This window comes from Brachycentrus maculatus, unplaced genomic scaffold, assembly GCF_059751285.1.
Source record: "Brachycentrus maculatus isolate JH-2025_06_01 unplaced genomic scaffold, ASM5975128v1 h1tg000315l, whole genome shotgun sequence".
Classification (NCBI taxonomy): domain Eukaryota; kingdom Metazoa; phylum Arthropoda; class Insecta; order Trichoptera; family Brachycentridae; genus Brachycentrus; species Brachycentrus maculatus.
This window is the reverse complement of record NW_028281064.1, coordinates 3,182,797-3,204,355: the sequence shown is the minus strand read 5'-3', so window position 1 is coordinate 3,204,355 and position 21,559 is coordinate 3,182,797. Positions and strand designations below refer to the sequence as shown.

At 29.4% G+C, this 21,559-nt stretch overlaps 1 protein-coding gene across 1 annotated transcript in view; it reads left to right on the top strand.

Moving 5' to 3' along the window:
• Nucleotides 1-3,117: 3,117 nt before the first annotated feature.
• The window catches only part of LOC148304496 (uncharacterized), an 86,392-nt gene continuing 67,950 nt past the window's right edge, over nt 3,118-21,559 (top strand). The window contains exon 1 of the mRNA XM_088268188.1: nt 3,118-3,823. Coding sequence (XP_088124314.1) covers nt 3,646-3,823 — 178 coding nt within the window. The 5' untranslated portion in view covers nt 3,118-3,645. The remainder of the gene's footprint in view (nt 3,824-21,559) is intronic.

Below are 21,559 nucleotides of genomic sequence, written 5' to 3'. Positions count from 1 at the left end.
CTTATTTTACTTACATATCAGTCCTTTTTTACTCGCACTTTATTTGACTACGAACACTCAAAATTTGTATTTAAAGTTTCAAACAAGTAAAAAGTTAGCAAGATCTATATCTAGCAACACAAGAGCGTGAAATCACAAGTAAATTTCTGAGATAACACATATTCATGGAACTGTATTATGTATTATGGATGGCAGAAAAATGAATTCTCAAATAGTTTTCTATGTTTATCTTTTCCTATTTTTTATCTAGCAACTTACCCAAGTTCGAGAAATTTCAATTTGAATATTTTATCAATTATACAATATTTAACATAGTTTCTGTAAGGTCAACTGTTGTTATCAGAAATTAATAACAATTCATAGATAATTCTTTGTACTACACGACCATAGTTAGCACCTAGATAAAAATATGGTACAAGTAAAACTAAAAATACAAAATTTGGGCGCAATACTGTTTAAATTTGGGAGCAATACTGATCAAAGAATGGAAGTTCTTTAAAAAAAAATAGTTATAAATTACGTTATAATGTATGTTTGTCTTGGGAAAAAAACATCAATATGGAATTGATGTCTATAGACGTTGTATCCTCAAACTTGTTTAAATTATTTTAAGCATAACTACTGACTGCAATGCCAGAAGAAAATAAGGATACGGATGTTCGATGTAAAAATATTTACTTTTATGCCCTTCTTTAGTACACAGGATGCTGAAATCAATGTATGCACTGAAGAATTGAGTTGTTTTTGTTATATATATATATATATATATATATATATATATATATATATATATATATATATATATATATATATATATATATATATATATATATATATATATATATATATATATATATATATATATATTTATATATATAACCATCCTATTGACATTGTGATATAATTTAAAATCAATACTTCACTGTATACATTGATTTAAGTGCCCAGTATAAAAATGTATGTATAAAATATATTAACATTAAAATATATCGTGCACGTATCTCGGTGTACAACATCAATAAACGGTGCTCGATAATGACGATGAGTGCATTAAAACACGTGTAACAATATAATGTAAAAATTAATGGCATTTACCAAATGTTTTATGTGAATGTTTGGGCGCCCAAAGACAGCAAGGATAGTCCAGTGTCATACGAGGGTGGTCCAGAATGGGATAATTTTATCAAATACATTGCGAAACATGCAACTGCCGAGTTGAAAGGCTAGGATAGACAGGGAAATGTGTGTGAATATTTTAGTGTATGGAGATTTATATTTTCTGTTTTTTCAATAAAGTATCTCTTGAATACGATGTAAGATTTGAGCTTAACTTTGGGCTAATGACACAATCACACTTTAACAGTTATAACCTGCACGAGTCTAAATTTTAGATTTTTAAAGCGAATTCGCATTATAAAGATTTGAACTACATGTAAAAATAAGGGACAGGTTCCATTACATTTGAAAATCGCATAACTTCAAAAACGCATAAAAAAGATCCGCATAAAAACAGACCCAAGTGTATATACACAAGTCACATATATAATATTCACGATGAGTAATTTCCATTACTAAATTTGGGACAATGGATTTAGGTTTACAAGACTGAAAAACAGATAACAAAGTAACAAACAAGAAAACACAGAAAAACGTATCAGTCTATCATAAATATTTTTGAGTGGAATTCTTGAATCAATGAATAATATTCCATTACCATGTACTTTTTTTTAATTTTTTAAATTTTTTTTTAATTTTTTTAATTTTTTTTATTATTTTTTTACAAAAATACATTTTTGAAATACAAAATAGGTAAATATACAGAACATCTTATATATAACGTTTCTACCTCTCTAATAAAGTAGATACTTGTGTTATACTTTATTTCCCAATATCTGAACGACCACAATATCCCGTTTCAAAATCCAGCTCAGTTTACATAAATTCCTTAAAACCAAGTTCTATAAATATTAAAATGAAGTTCATTGTGGAATGTAAAATGTCACATGTGTAGAGCAGTGGTTCTCAATTAGTTTTTCCTGCGTACCACTTCAAGAAAGACCACAAACTTGCATACCCTTTATTGAGGAAATGATAAATAAAAAAATAAAAAATCATAAAAATAAAGTTCTATTGACGATGAAAATCAGTTTTATGTGACAAAACGTCAAAAAAAAACTTGATTTTTCAGGAGAACGTTTTTAGAGTTTAAAAATATAATACAATTTATTAAAAATAAATATCAAGCCACTTGTTGAACTTTTTACTGTGCAACAGATCTTTTTTGGTAAAACCTGAATGTTTTTTCACCATCTGAAAAATATTTATTATAGTTAAAAAAATAATTAAACTGTACCTTTTCTTCAAAATGCAAAAACATTCCTTTCTGCCCTGTAGCGGGTAAATATTAAGTTAAAAATGTACCTCTTTTTCTGGGATATGGTACATTTTTTGGGCATTCCGAAAACATACACAACTGAAAATTGACGAATTTTGATTTATGACGTTCTTGAAAGGAGTGAGCGAAATGTGCAAGTTTCGCATAACTCTGAAAAATCATATTACAGTGTAATGATAACACTGATGGATAAAATATGTATTTCAGCAATTGTTGTTTGCGTAATTATTTTTTACTGACTAAACTATCTTGTCCGCCTCCGTAGTGTAGTTGTTAGAGCATCTAGCTTCATGCTGGGGGTCCCGGGTTTGATTCTCAGGGGGGTCAAAATAAATATGGGTGGTTTTCACTTTCATATTTATTTAATATCACCCTGGACTGCAGGTATCTAAAGCACCTAAAGCCCCTTCCTAAACCTGCCCTGCCTACCCCTGGTACCTAAAGCTCAAGGCTGATCACCTTGCCTAAGTTCAATTAATGCTCAAAATAACACTGCGTCGATATAATTCAGTACCTTGTGCACAATTGAGTGCATATAAGTGTAAAAAAAGAAGAAGAAGAAGAAACTATCTAAGTCAAGAGATTGCCGCGCATTACCCTGGAGGTACGCGTACCGATAATTGGGAAACACTGATCTAGGACATAAAATATTGTAGGCAATATTTTGTATAGTTGTTGAATAGTTGTTTTTGATTGATTGAACCAAAACTTAAATTGTAGTTTTCGATTAATTAAATTTACAAGGAAAGCAAAAACAACGATTGAATAGTTAAAATCGGTCCAAAAGCCCGCCTGTTTAAATAGTTAAATTTATAGGTACCCCGTACAAACCGTTGCAGTCGTTAAACGGCAACGCGAACTTAGCTTTAGGACTGTTACATTTTATTCAAAGCTCGTTTGGTTGTACAAAAGCTTTTCCTGCTTAGCGGAACTGCCGCTAGATGGCGTTGCGCAACGCCAAACACGTCCCCAACTGCTGAAACGAAAGCGCGAAGAGCACAAACAAAATGGAATATTGGCAAGACTTGGCTGGTTTGTTTGTTGGGTTTGAAGAGTGGGTTCCTTTTTGTACTTGTTCGGAGTTTTGTTTGTCGGCAGATTGCTCCTTTTTCGTCCTGTTATATGACAATATTGAGAGGAAATTGAATCAGTGAAGCCGCGGCAGTCAGATCCGCCGCCGCGGCGCAGCGGGCGCTGATGAAAATACTCGCTGACAATAATTTTCGCTACGCAGACGACATAAATATTAGATGAAAAGTGCAATTTCTTCCGTTGCCAGTTTGAAAATAGCCATGTCTTCGGATAAACGGCACTACAGGGTGTCCCCGGGGCGAGGCGGGAAGGCTCCGCATTACGGATACGTCCCGTGTCCTAGGTCAGAAGAAGTAGGAACCGAGGTCCTGGCTATGATGACGTTAGCGCATGACGGTGAGTATTTTCCCGCTCTTTTATCTGTCATTGCAATTTTGGCGGCAAATCATCAGCACGTTGTTTAATTGTACTTTTTTAGGTGCCTTACGATATTTCTTTTTTTAAAGCCTAAATTGCACGATTTTCTGTTAACAAAGAAAAAATGGAGAGGTCATAAAATATTTAAATATTATAAAGTTGTTCCACTGATTTCATTTAACATTTTCATAGTATTTTAATCATCGATTAAAAATGATTCTAACCGCGACATTCTTTAGTTTGCAGTTCACGTATATGATTTTTTTAACCGTATTTAAAATGCAGTCAACACTAAACAAATAAGCAATATATATATATATATATATATATATATATATATATATATATATATATATATATATATATATATATATATATATATATATAACGTGGTAATATTTTTCTTTTGTAAATTGCGTGTAAATAATATGTAAAGTGGGTGTATAATAATAAAATAAACAATGTGTTGCTTTGTAATTAAAGTTTATTCTTAATTTATCTTTATAATAATTTTTATATCTATCTATCTATCTATCTATCTGATTCTGACAGTTAATAATATTATCGGAAGTCTTTTGTTTTATTCTGAGCGACGCATGCGGCATCTGGTGGTAGAACTGTTTTATGTAGGTACTTTTTGTAAGTACTTAATAAAATGTATAGGTAGGTACCTAGTTATTTTATTACATCTCCCCCCTTGGGGATGAAAATTCATAGTAAAATTTTCACTCGTCCTCCGGATCATCTTCTTGTAGTGAAGGGACTGGTATAAGTTTAGTGATATGATAAAGTTTTTTTTTTCTTTTTTTTTCTTTCTTTCTTTCTTTTTTCTTTTTTTTCTTTCTTTTTTTTCTTTCTTTTTTTTGTATTTTTTTTTTATTGACCCTTTTAAAGTAGACACAGTTTTTCTCAATCCATTTGTTTTTTTCTTTTGAATTCCTTCATTTTTATTCAGATCTCTTAAAGTATCTTCTAATATAACCAAATGTACAACTTTTAATTGTTCATCTGCATTTTTATTCGATTCTAAAACTGGATTCCGGCTTAGACAATCTACTTCTAAATTCTTCTTTCCTGGAGTATATTTTATTTCATCTTTCGTAGAAGTTTTTTCTACTTTATTTTTATTTTCATTTTTCAAGCACTGTTTCTGTGTTATTTGTCTTCATTTTTATTCTGATCTTTTAAAATATCTTCTAATTTAACCAAATTTACAACTTGCAATTGTTCATCTGCATTTTCATTCGATTTTAATACTGGATTCCTGCTTAGACAATCTACTTCTAAATTCTTCTTTCCTGGAGTATATTTTATTTTATCTTTCGTAGAAGTTTTTTCTACTTTATTTTTATTTTCATTTTTCAAGCACTGTTTCTGTGTTATTTGTATGTCTTCATTTTTATTCTGATCTTTTAAAATATCTTCTAATTTAACCAAATTTACAACTTTTAATTTTTCATTTGCATTTTCCTTCGATTCTAATACTGGATTCCTGCTCACACAATCTGCTTCGAAATTCTTCTTTTCTGGAGTATATTTTATTTTATATTTTGTAGAAATTTTTTTCACATGATTTTTATTCTTAATTTTATCACTAGTTCTTAAATTTCCACGTCTTCTTTGATTATCTTCTAATCGTTTTCTTTGATCATCTTCTAATTTTTCTCTCTCACTCCGAACATATAGTAGTAATTGTTTTAATACATCTAATGTTTCATAATCCATTTCCAATTAACAAAATTGTCGTTTTATAACGTGGTAATATTTTTCTTTTGTAAATTGCGTGTAAATAATATGTAAAGTGGGTGTATAATAATAAAATAAACAATGTGTTGCTTTGTAATTAAAGTTTATTCTTAATTTATCTTTATAATAATTTTTATATCTATCTATCTATCTATCTATCTGATTCTGACAGTTAATAATATTATCGGAAGTCTTTTGTTTTATTCTGAGCGACGCATGCGGCATCTGGTGGTAGAACTGTTTTATGTAGGTACTTTTTGTAAGTACTTAATAAAATGTATAGGTAGGTACCTAGTTATTTTATTACATATATATATATATATATATATATATATATATATATATATATATATATATATATATATAAATATATGTATATATATATATATATATATATATATATATATATATATATATATATATATATATATATATATATATATATATATATATATATATATATATATATATATATATATATATATATATATATTACAATTAAAGTATTCTTTTTAACAAAAAAACATTTATACGTTGACGTTGAATTTTTTAAATAATAAAAAATATATATTTAAATTTGAAGTTTTTTTTTTTTTTTTCGAATTTTCTTGACGATATTGAAAAAAAACAAATTTAGTATTTAACTAATTTCTACTTGGTTTTGTTTAAATAAGCGGTTTAGATAATTATCTTATCTTCTTCAGAGTAGACAATATATAATAATTTTAGTTATATTTGTCGAAAAAAATTGCAAAAAGTAGTTCGATATCAAATAAGAAGTAGTTAAAAACAAAGTACTACATAAAAAATTCTTATTTCCTTGTTCACGTTGTAACGTAGGTGATAAATTTCAAGTAAAGTGTTCACGAAAAAACCATTAGATTTATTTGAAAACTATAGTGACTTCAAAGATATGTTTAAAAAAAATTAAGTGCAAAAAAACGACTTTTTATATACACCTGCAATAGGTATTTTTACCTGTGACAGGTTAAAAATGCATTTTGAAAGCGACTTATTTATCCCAATGGCAACGCCATCTGTTGAACGTAACATCAATACACTCAAAACTTAACATTGCTCGTGGCGAGCAGCGTGCTTCTTGACAGTGTGTGTAACTAAGCATTCTCAATGTTTTCGATTGCATTGTTGTCTCATTGTTAATATTTCTTCATAAGCATTGTTGAATTAAACTTATTAGAAAACATACTTTTTTCTTTATTTTCCGTTTCACCAAACTGCGCTACAGCAATGCGTGGCCGGGTATAGCTAGTACAATACATAATAAGAATATAAATATTTCACGTAAAAAAATACAAATCGTGAAAATTACTGTAAAGAAAACGTACCTATGTAATTTATTAATAGAATGGTAATAATTTACGATATTCTATTTTACATTACAATGGTTTCTTTGTTTAGATCAAACTATCAAAAAATGCGAAGAAATTGATTATGTTACAAAGAATTAAGTAAAAAAATCTTTTTACGATAGTTACGAGACATGCAATACAATATTAGCTTATAAATTATATGTTGCCTCAATTTACCAACATCGAATCCTAAAATGGAAAATGTTTTGATGATGCAACAAATATGTAACATATATAATATGTTATATTATGGCCTTGCTCGAATAGCGATAGTTTCTTTTATTTTCTATCATAAACTATTGTTTGTTTTACGTTTTACTGTTCCAGACGGAAATTTAATTTATAGGTCACCATTTTGATGTAGACTATTGATATTGTAGACCAGTGGTTCCCAAAGTGGTCCTTACGGACTCCCAGAAGTCTCCGATATATTCAGGGGGTCCGTGGAAAATAAAAATTGATTTGGAGGTGTCCGGACAACGTCAAGGTATCCGCTTAAGGTTGAATATAAAATTTTAAAAAATGTGACACATTTTAATTTATCTTTAATGCTTGCGAGGAATGGGAAAGAAGAACTTATTCTAGCAGGTGTAAGTGAAGTAATACGCAATGCGTTGCATAAACCACCTTTCGATATTAATAAATGAATTTTACTGAGTATAATTATACTGTATAAAGAAAGGTAGATGAAATGGCTCAGTGTGTAGGAAACTCTTTATGTGACTACTTAAAAATATCTGAATTCCTTATACAGCTTGACGAGTCAATATCACCAGGAAACGAAGTGTTACTTTTAGCTAATGTGAGATTTGTAAAAGTATAAAAAAATCCCAAGAGTTATTATTTGCTATGTTTGGAAATTGACGTTTTTCAACTATATGTTTTATTTTAATTTTATTTTTACGTCATCATTTACCATTCAAGACATCAAAGTTATGTTTGTAATTTTTCTATTATGTATTTATAGTCTTTTTCAAATATCGTAGTCATACAGGAGAAAGTGACCAAGTGCATTGTTTTACAAAAACGTGATCATTAACTTTTTGATATCTTACTAGCTTAATCTTGCCCTGAAAAAATTTCTAAGGATTTTGAACTAGGAAGTTTAATATATTGACTAGTTAAAAATGACTAACTGCATTGGTGTTTATTTTCTTGCCAAGCAATAGTGACTTAAATGGCCCTCCTGAACATTTTACGTTTTGGTAGTTGGTCTCTTTCTCCTGTACGACTACGATATGGTTCGAGGGCAAGTTTTGACTATGAAAAGGGGTCCGTGGGCCAAAAAAGATTGGAAACCACTCATGTAGACTGTATTTAAAACTTTGAACGCGTTAAGCGAAAAATAAAGGTTGATTTAAAAAATGCAAAATTTTCATAAAAAATACAGTATTCTATAAAATTCCTTTTATTTGTTTACTTTAGTCAATGGCTTTTACAAGTCATGGACTATAGCCGATTTAAGCGTCCAAAGGAGAAAAAAATTCGGGCGATTTTAATCGATTTACGCGTCCAAAGGGTTAATATCTTATGTTGTTGTTTTTAAATTTTATAGAAAGTACTATTTTGTTTTCTAAGTGATTTTTTGGGGGTATTCTGTAAAACCTTCGTGTATGTTAAAATTTACATTTTATACAAATCTTCTTCTTGGCTTAATCCTAACTTATCGTCTTCGTAAACCATTAGGGTAAGCTCTTCTCATCTTCAGGTTGTAGGTCCTTCTATCACGGAAAAATCACCTAGATCATGCCAATTTGGACCCTTTCCTTGGACGAACTTGTTTCCTCTGCTTCACTTTGCTTGCCCCTGGAATGCCACAAGCTAGCCCTGGCAGTCTCTGGATCACCGAAAGAAAAATAACCCTCGCTTAGTATTAAAATAATACAAAAATATTACAGTAATATCGCAATTGAAGATCAAAGGCTTATTTTAAACGAATACTACCAGAATACGAGTTTTATAACAGGGCGATACGATGTTATGTATAATAAATTATTATCTCGCTTTTATATCGCTCAAAAGAGAAATTTAAATATATCTTTGTATGCTATATACACAAAACAAAATTATCATAAACGAAGATACTAGTAAGTTTTTTCGTATTTTAAATTCAACATATTTATCATGAAAAAGTGAAATAAATAAATACAAAAAAATATTTAAATTCTTTATTCGGCAAATTTTGTGGTAATATCTTTGATTAATATTTTTAATGTAAAATTTACTCGGTAAATACCACTATTTCTTTAGATCTATTGTGACACGTATTTCAAAGTATGATGTTTGATATGGACGACGATGCTGAATGCTCAAATACGCTTTGTAATAGGTTTTTATTTTTGCGGTATTCTTTAAGTGGTGTTATTATTTATTTACTATACTATATTTTATTTGGGAATATAACAGATCAATAATATCGAGTTATAGACATATGAGAGTATTTATTACAGAAAAAGTAGGTACTTATACTTTTACAAACGAACGGCTACAAAGAAAAACTATTTAGATATATTTTTATTGGAATTAAAATCAGTGGAAACAAAAGATTTTCTAAATATCACAACAGGTTTACTGAGAATAATAAATTTTAAAATAAAGTTACTTTCAAAAATAAAATTATGAAGTCTGTATTTCTAATTTAAAAAAAAAATTACATCGATATTGTATTATTTTCAATATAAATTAAGGATATCAGATTTATTACCTATTTTCTTAGTATTTAAAAAAATAAAATTAATGAGAATTTATTTCTATCGACAAAAATGTTTTCATCAATTAAATTTGTTTTCATCTATATAAATAGAAAATATTAAAAATACAACCTATTTTCTTTGTATTTCGAAACCGTTGTATCGAATTTGAGTCAAGCTCATCACTCAATAATTGTACTGATATTGACCCTAAAATCTGATAGATTTTATTGAACTGCAGTTAACCCATAAAGTCACGAATCGTGAACATTTTAATATCATTCTATGAAGCGGCTATAAATCTGTGCACTCGTCAACTTCCAAATTAATTTACGAGCTCATAACGGATTGATGGTGAAATAATAAACAGTAAATAAAATAAGTCTGCGCTATTATGGACTGAAAACCAAACTGTTATTTTGCGTGAGATAAAGTAATGAAAAATTTGGGGGGTGTATTTCTCCCAGCTGGAATAATGTGAACACGTGATGTGAAAATTATAATTGGTAGCCAAGTTTGCGTTTAATTTTTGAGGTAAAGGGAGATTTACTTTATAAATAGTTCAAGTCAGGTTTCCATACGAGCGTAGGTATTTTTCAATTATATAATGGAAGTGAGCACGAATCACTTGTGTACCTACGTACTTTTATGGTTATATTTATTTAAAAAATAATAATATATTTTTTAAACTTTATAAAATAAAACTTTTTTAACCGCTTTATATTGGTACACTTTTTCGACAAGAACCTTGTCATCCTCAGGGTTTATGTACTAATTCTAAAACATTGAAAAACTCATAGTAAGGTTATAGTTAATTGCCCTTCCCTTACACTAAATGAAAATGTGATTTAAAAAATGTGATTTAAAAAACGGAAAAAAACTAACTAACTAACCATCACGCCGCTTTCCCGCAGGGGTAGGCAGAGAGAATAGAGCGCCACACCACTCTGTCCCTGCAAACATTCCTCGCCTCTTCCACGTTCATGCATCTCCTCATACATACCCGCCGATTGTTACGACTCCTAACCTGACCACTTTCAAGTATTTGGCATACCTGATCGTGCCATGTTTTTCTCGGTCTTCCTCTACTTCTTTTCCCGCTAACATTCGCCTCATAAATTTGTTTTACCGTTCTTTCTTCACTCATTCGTTCTACATGTCCAAACCATCTCAACACACCTTTCTTAATTTTATCGATAATGCTTATCTCAGCTTTGCATTCCTTCCTTATTTCACTATTCGCACATCTATCATACATCGTTTTGTTACACATTCTTCTGAGAGATCGCATTTCGACTGCATTCAGTCTACTTTCATCCTTCTTTTGCCAACTCCATGTTTCACTTCCATACATTAGAGTTGGAACCAGGACTCCGTTGTGCACTGCCAGTTTAGCTTCCGCTGATAGGTTTTTATTTGCTATAACTGATTTCAGTGCACCGTTCACTTTGTTCCTAAACTCCTAAATGTTGCTTTTATTGAGCATTGCGCAGCGAATACGTCCACTCCGGACGACAACTTGGTTGGAAAAAGTGTACCAATAAAAAGTGGTTAAAATAAAGTTGTTTTATTTTACAAAGTTTATAAAATGTGCCACAAAGTATCTGCGAAATACATTCAATATTTTTTAAAATTAATTAGTAGTCTTGAGAATGAAGCTGATGTAATAATAAAGTTGCAATATTATTTTGTTTTTAATATAATCATTTTATTTTAAACCTGTAATATATTCAAACATATTAAACAGAAAACTTCATGTTGAAAGCTTCGAATACTCATTTATTTCGATTTTTTTGTTGCCCTATTAAAGCCCCTAGCTTCCTTGAGTAAGTATCCGTACCACCACTGATTTCCTGGACAAAGTTGACGCATCTGGGACATCTGGCTTGGGTCCGTTAGGATCGTATGGCCATTGAACACACTTTTAAAACGATTAAAAATATAGTAAAGAAGATGGCTAATATTTTGATTAATTATTTATATAAATGAAAGTTCAACTCATTATAAAGTTACTGAGATGTAAAAATGTATATGGTACAAATATTAAAAGATAGCCAAAGGGGGAATAAAGACCCCAAAATAAACCATAAATAAAAAAAACAGGCTGGTATCCGATGATTTCGATAACGGTAATTTCACCAGTCTGATGATATCAACAGTGACAAAACTCGTTCACTGGTCAAATAAAATAAAAGTAGAAAACACTAAAAAAATGTTGTTTTATTATATAAAGCAAACATGTAACGTTACTAGCGTGATTTTTTATATCCTAAACTAGGTCTAGAACTCGATTCACAGATACTTAACAAAAATATCTATGCTTTCACCCCAACATATATATTCAGTATATTATCCAATATTGACTTCGTCTAATTAATGATGATGTTTACACTCTCTCAATCCAATGCAGAAGTTGTGGGATATTCGAGTACAGAAAAGGTCGGAGGAAATATGTACGTATAAGAATTATAAAATGTTTATTAGGGGTCGTGTATTTTCCCACATAGGCTTGGGTAGGTTAACTTATTCATAAGGTATCAAAAACTTCACCAGGATCTTTCGTTTGAGATAAACGAAGCTAAAATGAGATAAAATTGTAAAACACAAAAATTTATGTGAAATATATTCTGTTCTCCACGTCCAAACTTTGGGAAGTTATATTTTGGCTTCCATTGAAAGGATCCTATATATTACTTCGTCTGACACATTTGTACTTGAATTCAATATGTTTTATTAAAGAAAACTTCGTGTTATGTACCCATATGTAAGATTATTCCCGATTTTTTTTGCATAATAATAAGTTTAATAAATAATATTTTTAATTTCTATTAAACTTATTATAAAGATTCGATAACTATTTGAAATGACACATTAAGCCCCATCATTTTTATCAACCTAGATGGACTTCATCTGAAATATGAAAAGTTCCGTTTTGCATGTTTTCGGAATGTCCAGAAAATGTACTTTATCCCAGCAAAAGTGGCATATTTTAAACTTAATATTTACCCGCTCCACGGCAGAAAGTGTTGTTTTTGCATTTTGAAGAAAAGGTATTGTTCAATTATTTTTTAAATATACTAGTTATTTTTAAAATGGAGAAAAAACATTCATATTTTATCTAAAAAGATCTGTTGCACAGCAAAAAGTTCAATAAGTAGCTTGATATTCATTTTTAAAATATTGTATTATATTTTTAAACATTAAAAACGTTCTCCTGTAAAAATCAAGTTTTTTGATTTATGACGATCTTGAAAGGAGTGAGGAGCGACATGTCCAAACCATCTTAACACCTTAATTTTATCGAGAGTGCTTATCTCAGCCTTGCATTCTTTTCTTATTTCACCATTCGAACATCCATACGTATACCATCGTTTTGCCGCACTTTCGCCCACATTTTAAAATTAATTAACAAATTATTCCTACGAATGAATATTTTTAAAAACGATGAATATTACAAAAAAGAATTTGCCGTAAATTAGGAGGTATGAATAAGGATATTAAGTGCTTTAGGGAAAACAGTACGTACAGATTTAGCCAGTTTAATGGATTTGCCGCAGGACATTCCCTGGGGGCCCGAATACGGCCGCGTGTGTAGGGCTTATGGAAAATATACGAACGATTTGTATGATTAAAGCCATTCATTTGATAAATGAGATCCTGTTTGCGAAATCATAACTTACTAACTAACTAACCATCACGCCGTTTCCCCGCAGGGGTAGGCAGAGAGAACAGAACGCTACACCACTGTGTCTTTGCATACATTTTTCGCCTCTTCCACGTTCATGCATCTCCTCATACATACCCGCCGATTGTTACGACTCCTAACCTAACCACTTTCAAGTATTTGGCATACCTGATCGTGCCATGTTTTTCTCGGTCTTCCTCTGCTCCTTTTTCCAATTACATTCGCCTCACAAATTTGTTTTACCGTTCTTTCCTCACTCATTCGTTCTACATGTGCAATCCATCTCAACACACCTTTCTTAAGTTTATCGATAATGCTTATCTCAGCTTTGCATTCTTTCCTTATTTCACTATTCAAACATCTATCATACATCGTTTTGTCACACATTCTTCTGAGATATCGCATTTCGACTGCATGCAGTCTATTTTCATCCTTCTTTTGCCAACTCCATATTTCACTTCCATACATTAGAGTTGGAACCAGGACTCCGTTGTTCACTGCCAGTTTAGCTTCCGCTGATAGGTTTTTATTTGCTATAACTGAAGGAATCATTAAGGAATTTTACAATATTTATAGATAACTACATTTGATTGGGTAATTTTATGGAACAGATATTTTAATTTATAAATAAATTAATTAGATATCGGAATATTATGGGATTGCATTATTTCACTATTCGAACATCTATTTTAATTTATAAATAAATTAATTAGATATCGGAATATTAGGAGATTGCATTATTTCACTATTCGAACATTTATTTTAATTTACAAATAAATTAATTAGATATCGGAATATTATGAGATTGCATTATTTCACTATTCGAACATCTATTTTAATTTATAAATAAATTAATTAGATATCGGAATATTATGAGATTGCATTATTGCACTATTCGAACATCTATTTTAATTTATAAATAAATTAATTAGATATCGGAATATTATGAAATTGCACCTGTTGTTGGGTGTATGCAGTAGGTACATGGTACGACCCAATGCCAAGATTAACTCTGGTTATTTATACCCCCTGCAATGTGGACTCGTGAACCATCGGCCGACATATTGGCCAAAATCTCTGATCACGCTTTATCCAAGTTGATAATCGCAATTATTCAATTCAATAATTCCATTAATTTTATTGTTACTTTCGTACATCGTACAAAGTATTGTAATTGTATATACCTTTTTGGTATATTTATTTATTTATATTTTTCCATGCCTTGATGTAAAGGGTATAAGCTTCTAACGTTCATATGGTAAAAAAATGGTACGTACAATATAAAAAATATAAAACATTATGTATATATATATATATATATATATATATATATATATATATATATATATATATATATATATATATATATATATATATATATATATATATAAATATATAATTATGGACCCCTTGGGAATCAAACCACGAAGGCGGACATGATATAATATTATTATAACTTATTTTCAAATCAAATACTTATAGCAAATTATATCTACATTAGGAAAGTATTAAATGTTTTTTAAGTATGTTTTAAAAACTACACGAAAGAAGAAAAAAAAAACACACATATATACTATATATATATATATATATATATATGTATATATATATATATATATATATATATATATATATATATATATATATATATATATATATATATATATATATATATATATATATATATATATATATATATATATATATATATATATATATATATATATATATATATATATATATATATATATATATATATGGACAAAAAAATTAAGAAACAACGAAATACGAAATGATAAATTAAAGCTTTATATAATATATAATACTTATATGATTTGATTTTACATTTGAATTACATTTTGACATCTTAACTTATGTAGATGAAGAAGAATATGGAAGTAAGTGTAATTACAGGGCTTATTACCTGTCATAGGCTGGTTCAGTGATCAATTTCAGACGGATCAGTATAACATGCAGTGGGTGATCCACTAAAATTGTTCCGTTTTTGTACGGAATATCATTGAAATAGTAATATATTGAACCGATATGTTAAATACCCGCCCAGAAAGAATAAAATACCTCATTTTCCAGTGTATTTAGTTGGCCACGCGGTTAACCACACTTTATCAAGGTCCATTAACGATCCTAATCGAACCACCTTTCCATTAAATTATCCCAAACCGCGCATGTACAGTTGCCACAATTTGCGAGTCGTACCTAAGAGGAACTATGTAATCCTTCACATCCCTTGAGATTGCTATGGTAGTTTTTGATTAATGACGTTACACCGTTCATTTGTTTCGCAAACTAGCTTCATGACGCCATAAATCAACAAGATGGCTCGCTGCGGTTTTCATAGCGAAATGTGAAATAAATTCCACAGCTAAGTAAAATAAATTGGTGAAAAATAAAACTACCGTCTGCATTCTACAGGGTGGGTGCTTGGTCTGATGGATGAACCATATTTTTTTTGTTAACCACAAAGAATTATACAGACAGTGAAAGAGCTGGTAAAAATCATAAGACTGTTAATAATAATAATAATAATACGCTTTTGGACGAGGGGTGTACGCGGACGGAGCATTTGCTCTATCGCGCCAACCCGAGCACTGCTCGCTTGTTTTGACATATTTGAATTACATAAGATAAGAAACGGAACTGAGGTCGCCAATGGCCACTTGACGCTTTTTATCGGAATTTATCAAAAAATTATTATTATTATTATTTTTTTTAATTATTGAAATTAAGACTTGTTTTAATTTTTAAAAAAAAAGGAAATTTTTTCAATTATTTTTTTTGTTCGTGTTTTGAATTATGTTTACTCTTTAAATAAAACATAAAATAACCTAGTATTTTTAGTTCTATATACCGACCGAAGTGCCGCTGTAATCACTTGGCTACATTTTTCGACGATAAACCACAGAAATTCTTTGCCAATGGAATTATGAAGCTGCCTGAAAGATGGCAAAAGGTCACAGTCAATAATGGTCAACGATTTTCAATTAAGAAATATTTTGTTCAAAAATGTACCAAAAAACCGCGGTGACTTTTTATATGACCCATATATCGCTCACTCCTTTCAACAACGTCATATATCAAAAATCGTTAACTTTCAGTTGTTCATGTTTTCGGAATGCCCAGAAAATGTACTATACTCCAGTAAAAGCTGCATATTTTTTATTTAATATCTACCCGCTACAGGGCAGAAAGTGTTGTTTTTGCATTTTGGAGAAAAGGTATTGTTTAATTATTTTTTTAAATATACTAAATATTTTTCAAATGGAAAAAAACATTCAGGTTTTACCTTAAAAGATCTATTGCATAGTAAAAATTTCAGTAAATGGCTTGATATTTATTTTTAATACATTGTATTATACTTTTAAACTTTAAAAACGATCTCCTGAAAAATCAAGTTTTGTTATATCTGTCGTTGTTGAAAGGAGTGAGTGATATATATATATATATATATATATATATATATATATATATATATATAAATATATATATAAATATATATATATATATATATATATATATATAAATATATATATATATATATAAATATATATATATATATATATATATATATATATATATATATATATATATATATATATATATATATATATATATACATATTAATAAATACATATACATACATAGTATTTTAGGATAAAGGCGCTTAATAAATCATAAATAATTATTATTGTTTTTATTGTCCAAAGCTACCGTGAAAAGAGGTATTTATTTCTTCAGAATCAATGTTAAGGTTTGGTTTTCGTTTCGTCGCAACTCAATTTTGTCTTTTGAATTGTTTTTCTTTAGAAATAAATATTTCCTCATTGAAATAATTACATGATTTTGAAAACAAAAGAGTTATTTAAGTTAATTTTTTCTATATACCTACATATTAAAAAGTAAAATAAAATCCAATCCACATTCTTTGAAAAAAAATCGGGTGTAGAAAAACGTGTTACTTCTACGGCGGTCGGCCAGTGGTTGAATTCTGTGACATGTTATATCCCCTTAAATGTACATATAATTAATCTTATTAAATTAATAATGTCAGAGTGTCAAGTAAAATTTCAAAGTCTGACGAATATTTTTGCTTATTTTAATACTTTTTATTCAAGTGAATGCTTTGAAAATATTGCGAAAGCAAAGTAATACGACCACGATTATCAAAACGAGTCACACAATACATTTTTGTCGTATAAAAGAGCCATTATGAAGATGATAAATTAAAAAAATGCGACATTATTCATATAATATTTCCTCGTGAAAATGTTTGAATACAGTTAATTTTCTGTTGAATGAAATACGGTCTTTTATATAACAGGAGCAAAGGGAACATATATTTCATGCAAGGAATATTAAAAACGCGTTTCTTTAAAAAAACTTACTGGGATCAAAATGAATAATTAAAATATATAAGAGTATAGCTTATTTGAATAACATTTTTCCCAAATTCACACGATAATTGATCGAAAACTATAAAAAAACAATAATATTTCAAATGCAGAAGCCGTAGCGTAGTCGGGTAGCTGCTTGATTGTAAAGTATCTCAACATAGACGAAGAAAATTTCTGAAGCCTAGGTATTAACAGGGCTTACGATCTGTAGGCTGGTTAAAGTTTAAGTTTTGATTTACCATTCACAAGCGAGTTCTCCCTAAATCCCTAGACTTCCATATTCTTCTTCATTAGTATTGTCATGTCAATATGAAAATAGCTTATAAACATTTATTTCTTTATTTATATATCGTTGCCAAACTGCAAAAACTGATCAGATAAATCTATGAAACTTTTAAGTATTACATTTTAATTTTATTTACAATTTCATCTAGTCATAAAATTATCATTAAAAGAATCATTTACAATTATTTATCTGACATTCTTATTTAAGATAAAAATATTTATTTTTAAGCATGATTAAAAGATGATATAAATTTTTATTCAGTTAATGAATTTTTAATTAATTTATTTTACTTTTCGCTGTAAAGAATCCTAAAATATGTTAACAGCATGAGTCTCCTGTTAAAAGCTTTAAATATTTAAAAAAATATTTTTGAAAGGCATAATATTTGCACAATGCATTAAAAAAACCGCTTTGTTCCGATTGAAAGGATGACCACAGAAAAAATAATAAAAAACCTTTTACCCCATTACTTTCGGCCAGCGCCGACGTGTGGATGTATCCACAATTATTATACTGCACTGCGACAATGATACCGGAAGCCCGCTCCTCCGATTCGCGCCTTTTCCTACATCCGGTGGTTAATTCGGCAAAGCCTTCCTTAAATATTTACGGCTGTAAATTGAAATCCTGCAAGGTTGCCTTATTTAGGAAAAGCCGCTCTGAAAAAGGATATGTGTCGGGAGTCTCAACGACGTGAATATGAATGATACGACCCGAATCAATATTAGATTGAAGACAAATGTAAACGTATCATGTATACTACCCTCTGTTTGCTTCAGACGTCTACAAGTACTTCCTAAAGTATTCATAGAAAAATTGTCTTAAAGACGAGAGTCAACCCTGCTTACAACATCGCAATGCTTATAGACGAGTTTTTTTTTAAACTTATCTCTGAGAAAAGGTAGTGAAATAATTATTTTTAATAATTTTTAGTTTTATAATTTATATTTGAAGCAATAACTTTGTGATTTTCCATTTTATAATTAAAATATAACTATGTTTTAAAATCACTATAAATATTTTATTTGACCTTAATTATAATGTCTACCGGTTAAGTTTAATATTAAGTTAATCATTGATTTGAGATGTATTTAAAGTGTTACTTTGTCGGTTAGTAAAAAGGTTTTTTTTAAATATCGATACCTATAAAATTACATAAAAATTTAGAAATAATGAAATAGTACAAATAATCAATATCAAATCATAATAACAATTTCTTTAGTACGAGTAATAGCGAGTAATTATACTCTAGAAAATACAAGCTTTTTATAAAAAAAATAAACATGCTTTTTATGGCTTTTTTAATTATTCTTACTTTTGTCATACTAATGAATTCAGAAAATAATGTTAAATCAATAATGACTCATTTATTTACAGGGCAGTATCTTGAGGGTACCTTTTTACTACAGTATTTGGCCAAACATGTGTAAACTTCGGAATTTTATTCTTCATTCTTATCCTAATTCGCATCCAATGGTGCATAGAGCACTGCATTGTATTGACGCAGCGTTATTTTGATCGTTTCTAACACGAAGGCAAGGAATTCACTCCGGCGCTTCAAAGACCAATCCAGAGTTATATTAAATCAATATTAGAGTGTGAAATCACTTGTTTTTATTTTAATCACCCTAGGAATCGAAACCGGGATCTCCAGCAAGGTAGTTAAATACCCTAACCATTACAACACGGAGGTGGACATTATAATAGTGTAACTGTAAGTTATTTGACATATTAAAAGCCATGATAAACAATGCGTTAATCCTCGAATGTTTTGAAGAACATCAAAACTACTAACAGACATTATACCTTCCTCTTTCCTACGTACAGAGATTATAAATGTATATTTGTGTTTATATAACGTATATTATATCATTTAGATTATCGAGTTTTACCATGAGTAAACAATAGTTTTAGCCATTAGTATATAATTACAATAAATAATTCAAGATGGTAATAAATTTAAGGCGAATGTATTTGGAAAAAGGAGCAAAGAAGACCGAGAAAAATATGCTAAAATCAAGTATGCCAAATACTTGAAAGTGGTCAGGTTAGGAGCTGAAACAATCGGCGGGTATGTATGAGGAGATACATGAACGTGAGCATGAGGACAGAGTGGTGTAGCGTTCTATTCTCTCTGCCCACCCCTGCGGGGAAGCAGCGTAATGATTAGTTAGTTAATAAATTTAAAAAAATAATTAAATTAATTTTTGTTGGGTGTATATAATATAGAAATATAAAAAATTAAAGTATTAAAAAAAAACTTCAGGTCCCCGGTAAAAAACATGGTTTTAAAAATTAATGTAATTTACATATGAAGCAATAACTTTAGTGATTTTTCATTTTATCATTAAAATATAACTTTGTTTTTAAATCCCTATAAATTAAAAGGGATCTTAATTATTAAAAATATATATTTATTTGTTTGTATATGAACATATTAACGAGTATACACTAACCCAGATTTGTGAATAAGTATTTTGACATAGGTACTTAAAATATTGGGAAATAAATGTACATAATTAAAAAATCGTACTTTTTCCCTACACGATACAAGGCAACCATAAACGTTTCAAAGGTTAACGTTTTCCATTTTTTTCTCTCAGTTAAATAAAGAATGCGACAACAAGATCCTTCCTGCAATCGCTCTCGGGTTCCTAATTGACAGATACCCAAGGGAAAAGACCAAAGAGTCGCTTTTAAGTATGAGATAATGCCTTGTATTATGATTATATATTTTGACACTATGAAGCATATACCTCTCTGACTTCTCGCAAAATCAAAAAGCTCTAGAAGAGTGGATGCTAGAAAAGACAGCATCAAATTAAGGGTCCAGATGCTTCTCAAGAAAAATAATGAAGTTTATAAGTAAACTAGCAATTAAAAAATAAAAACTTATATATTGGTATGACTTTCTGGTAAATTTGGTATATCTTAAAATAAGAAAAACATGGAAGTCTGGATATTTTTAAAGCGTATGACCTATCTTAGGTTGGATAAGTGATCACTTTACACGAGTGTAATATTCACCATTCCCGCGAAGAACAACCAAAGTACTTCAAATTTTAAAACTCCTACGTACAGTACAGAGTATATCAGTTCTTCTTCTTTTTCTTCTTCAAACCTTTATCTGCACCCAATGGTGTAAAGGGCACACATAAAAAAGCATTCACTGTTCAGTTCATTTCACTGGATGTAAAAATAACTCCTATGGAAAGAACTCTGATTTGTGAATATGCATTTGACGCACTCAAAATGTTGCGACTATATTATTTAATTATTTTGAGATAAAATGGTTTTAAATTACGAGCGACAATTGTCATAAAATAAAGCATCCAACATACTTAAATTTAATGATCACAAAACGGATATAAATTTTCATAAAACGGAATAAAAAAGCCTGTCAAAAAATAAAACCTTAAAATATCGAATAACATCAGATCGAACCAGAACGAATCTGAAAGATATGGAATATTTTTTCAGTTCCTGAAATTTATAGGGTTGTGTGGGTTTACCATATAATGCAGTA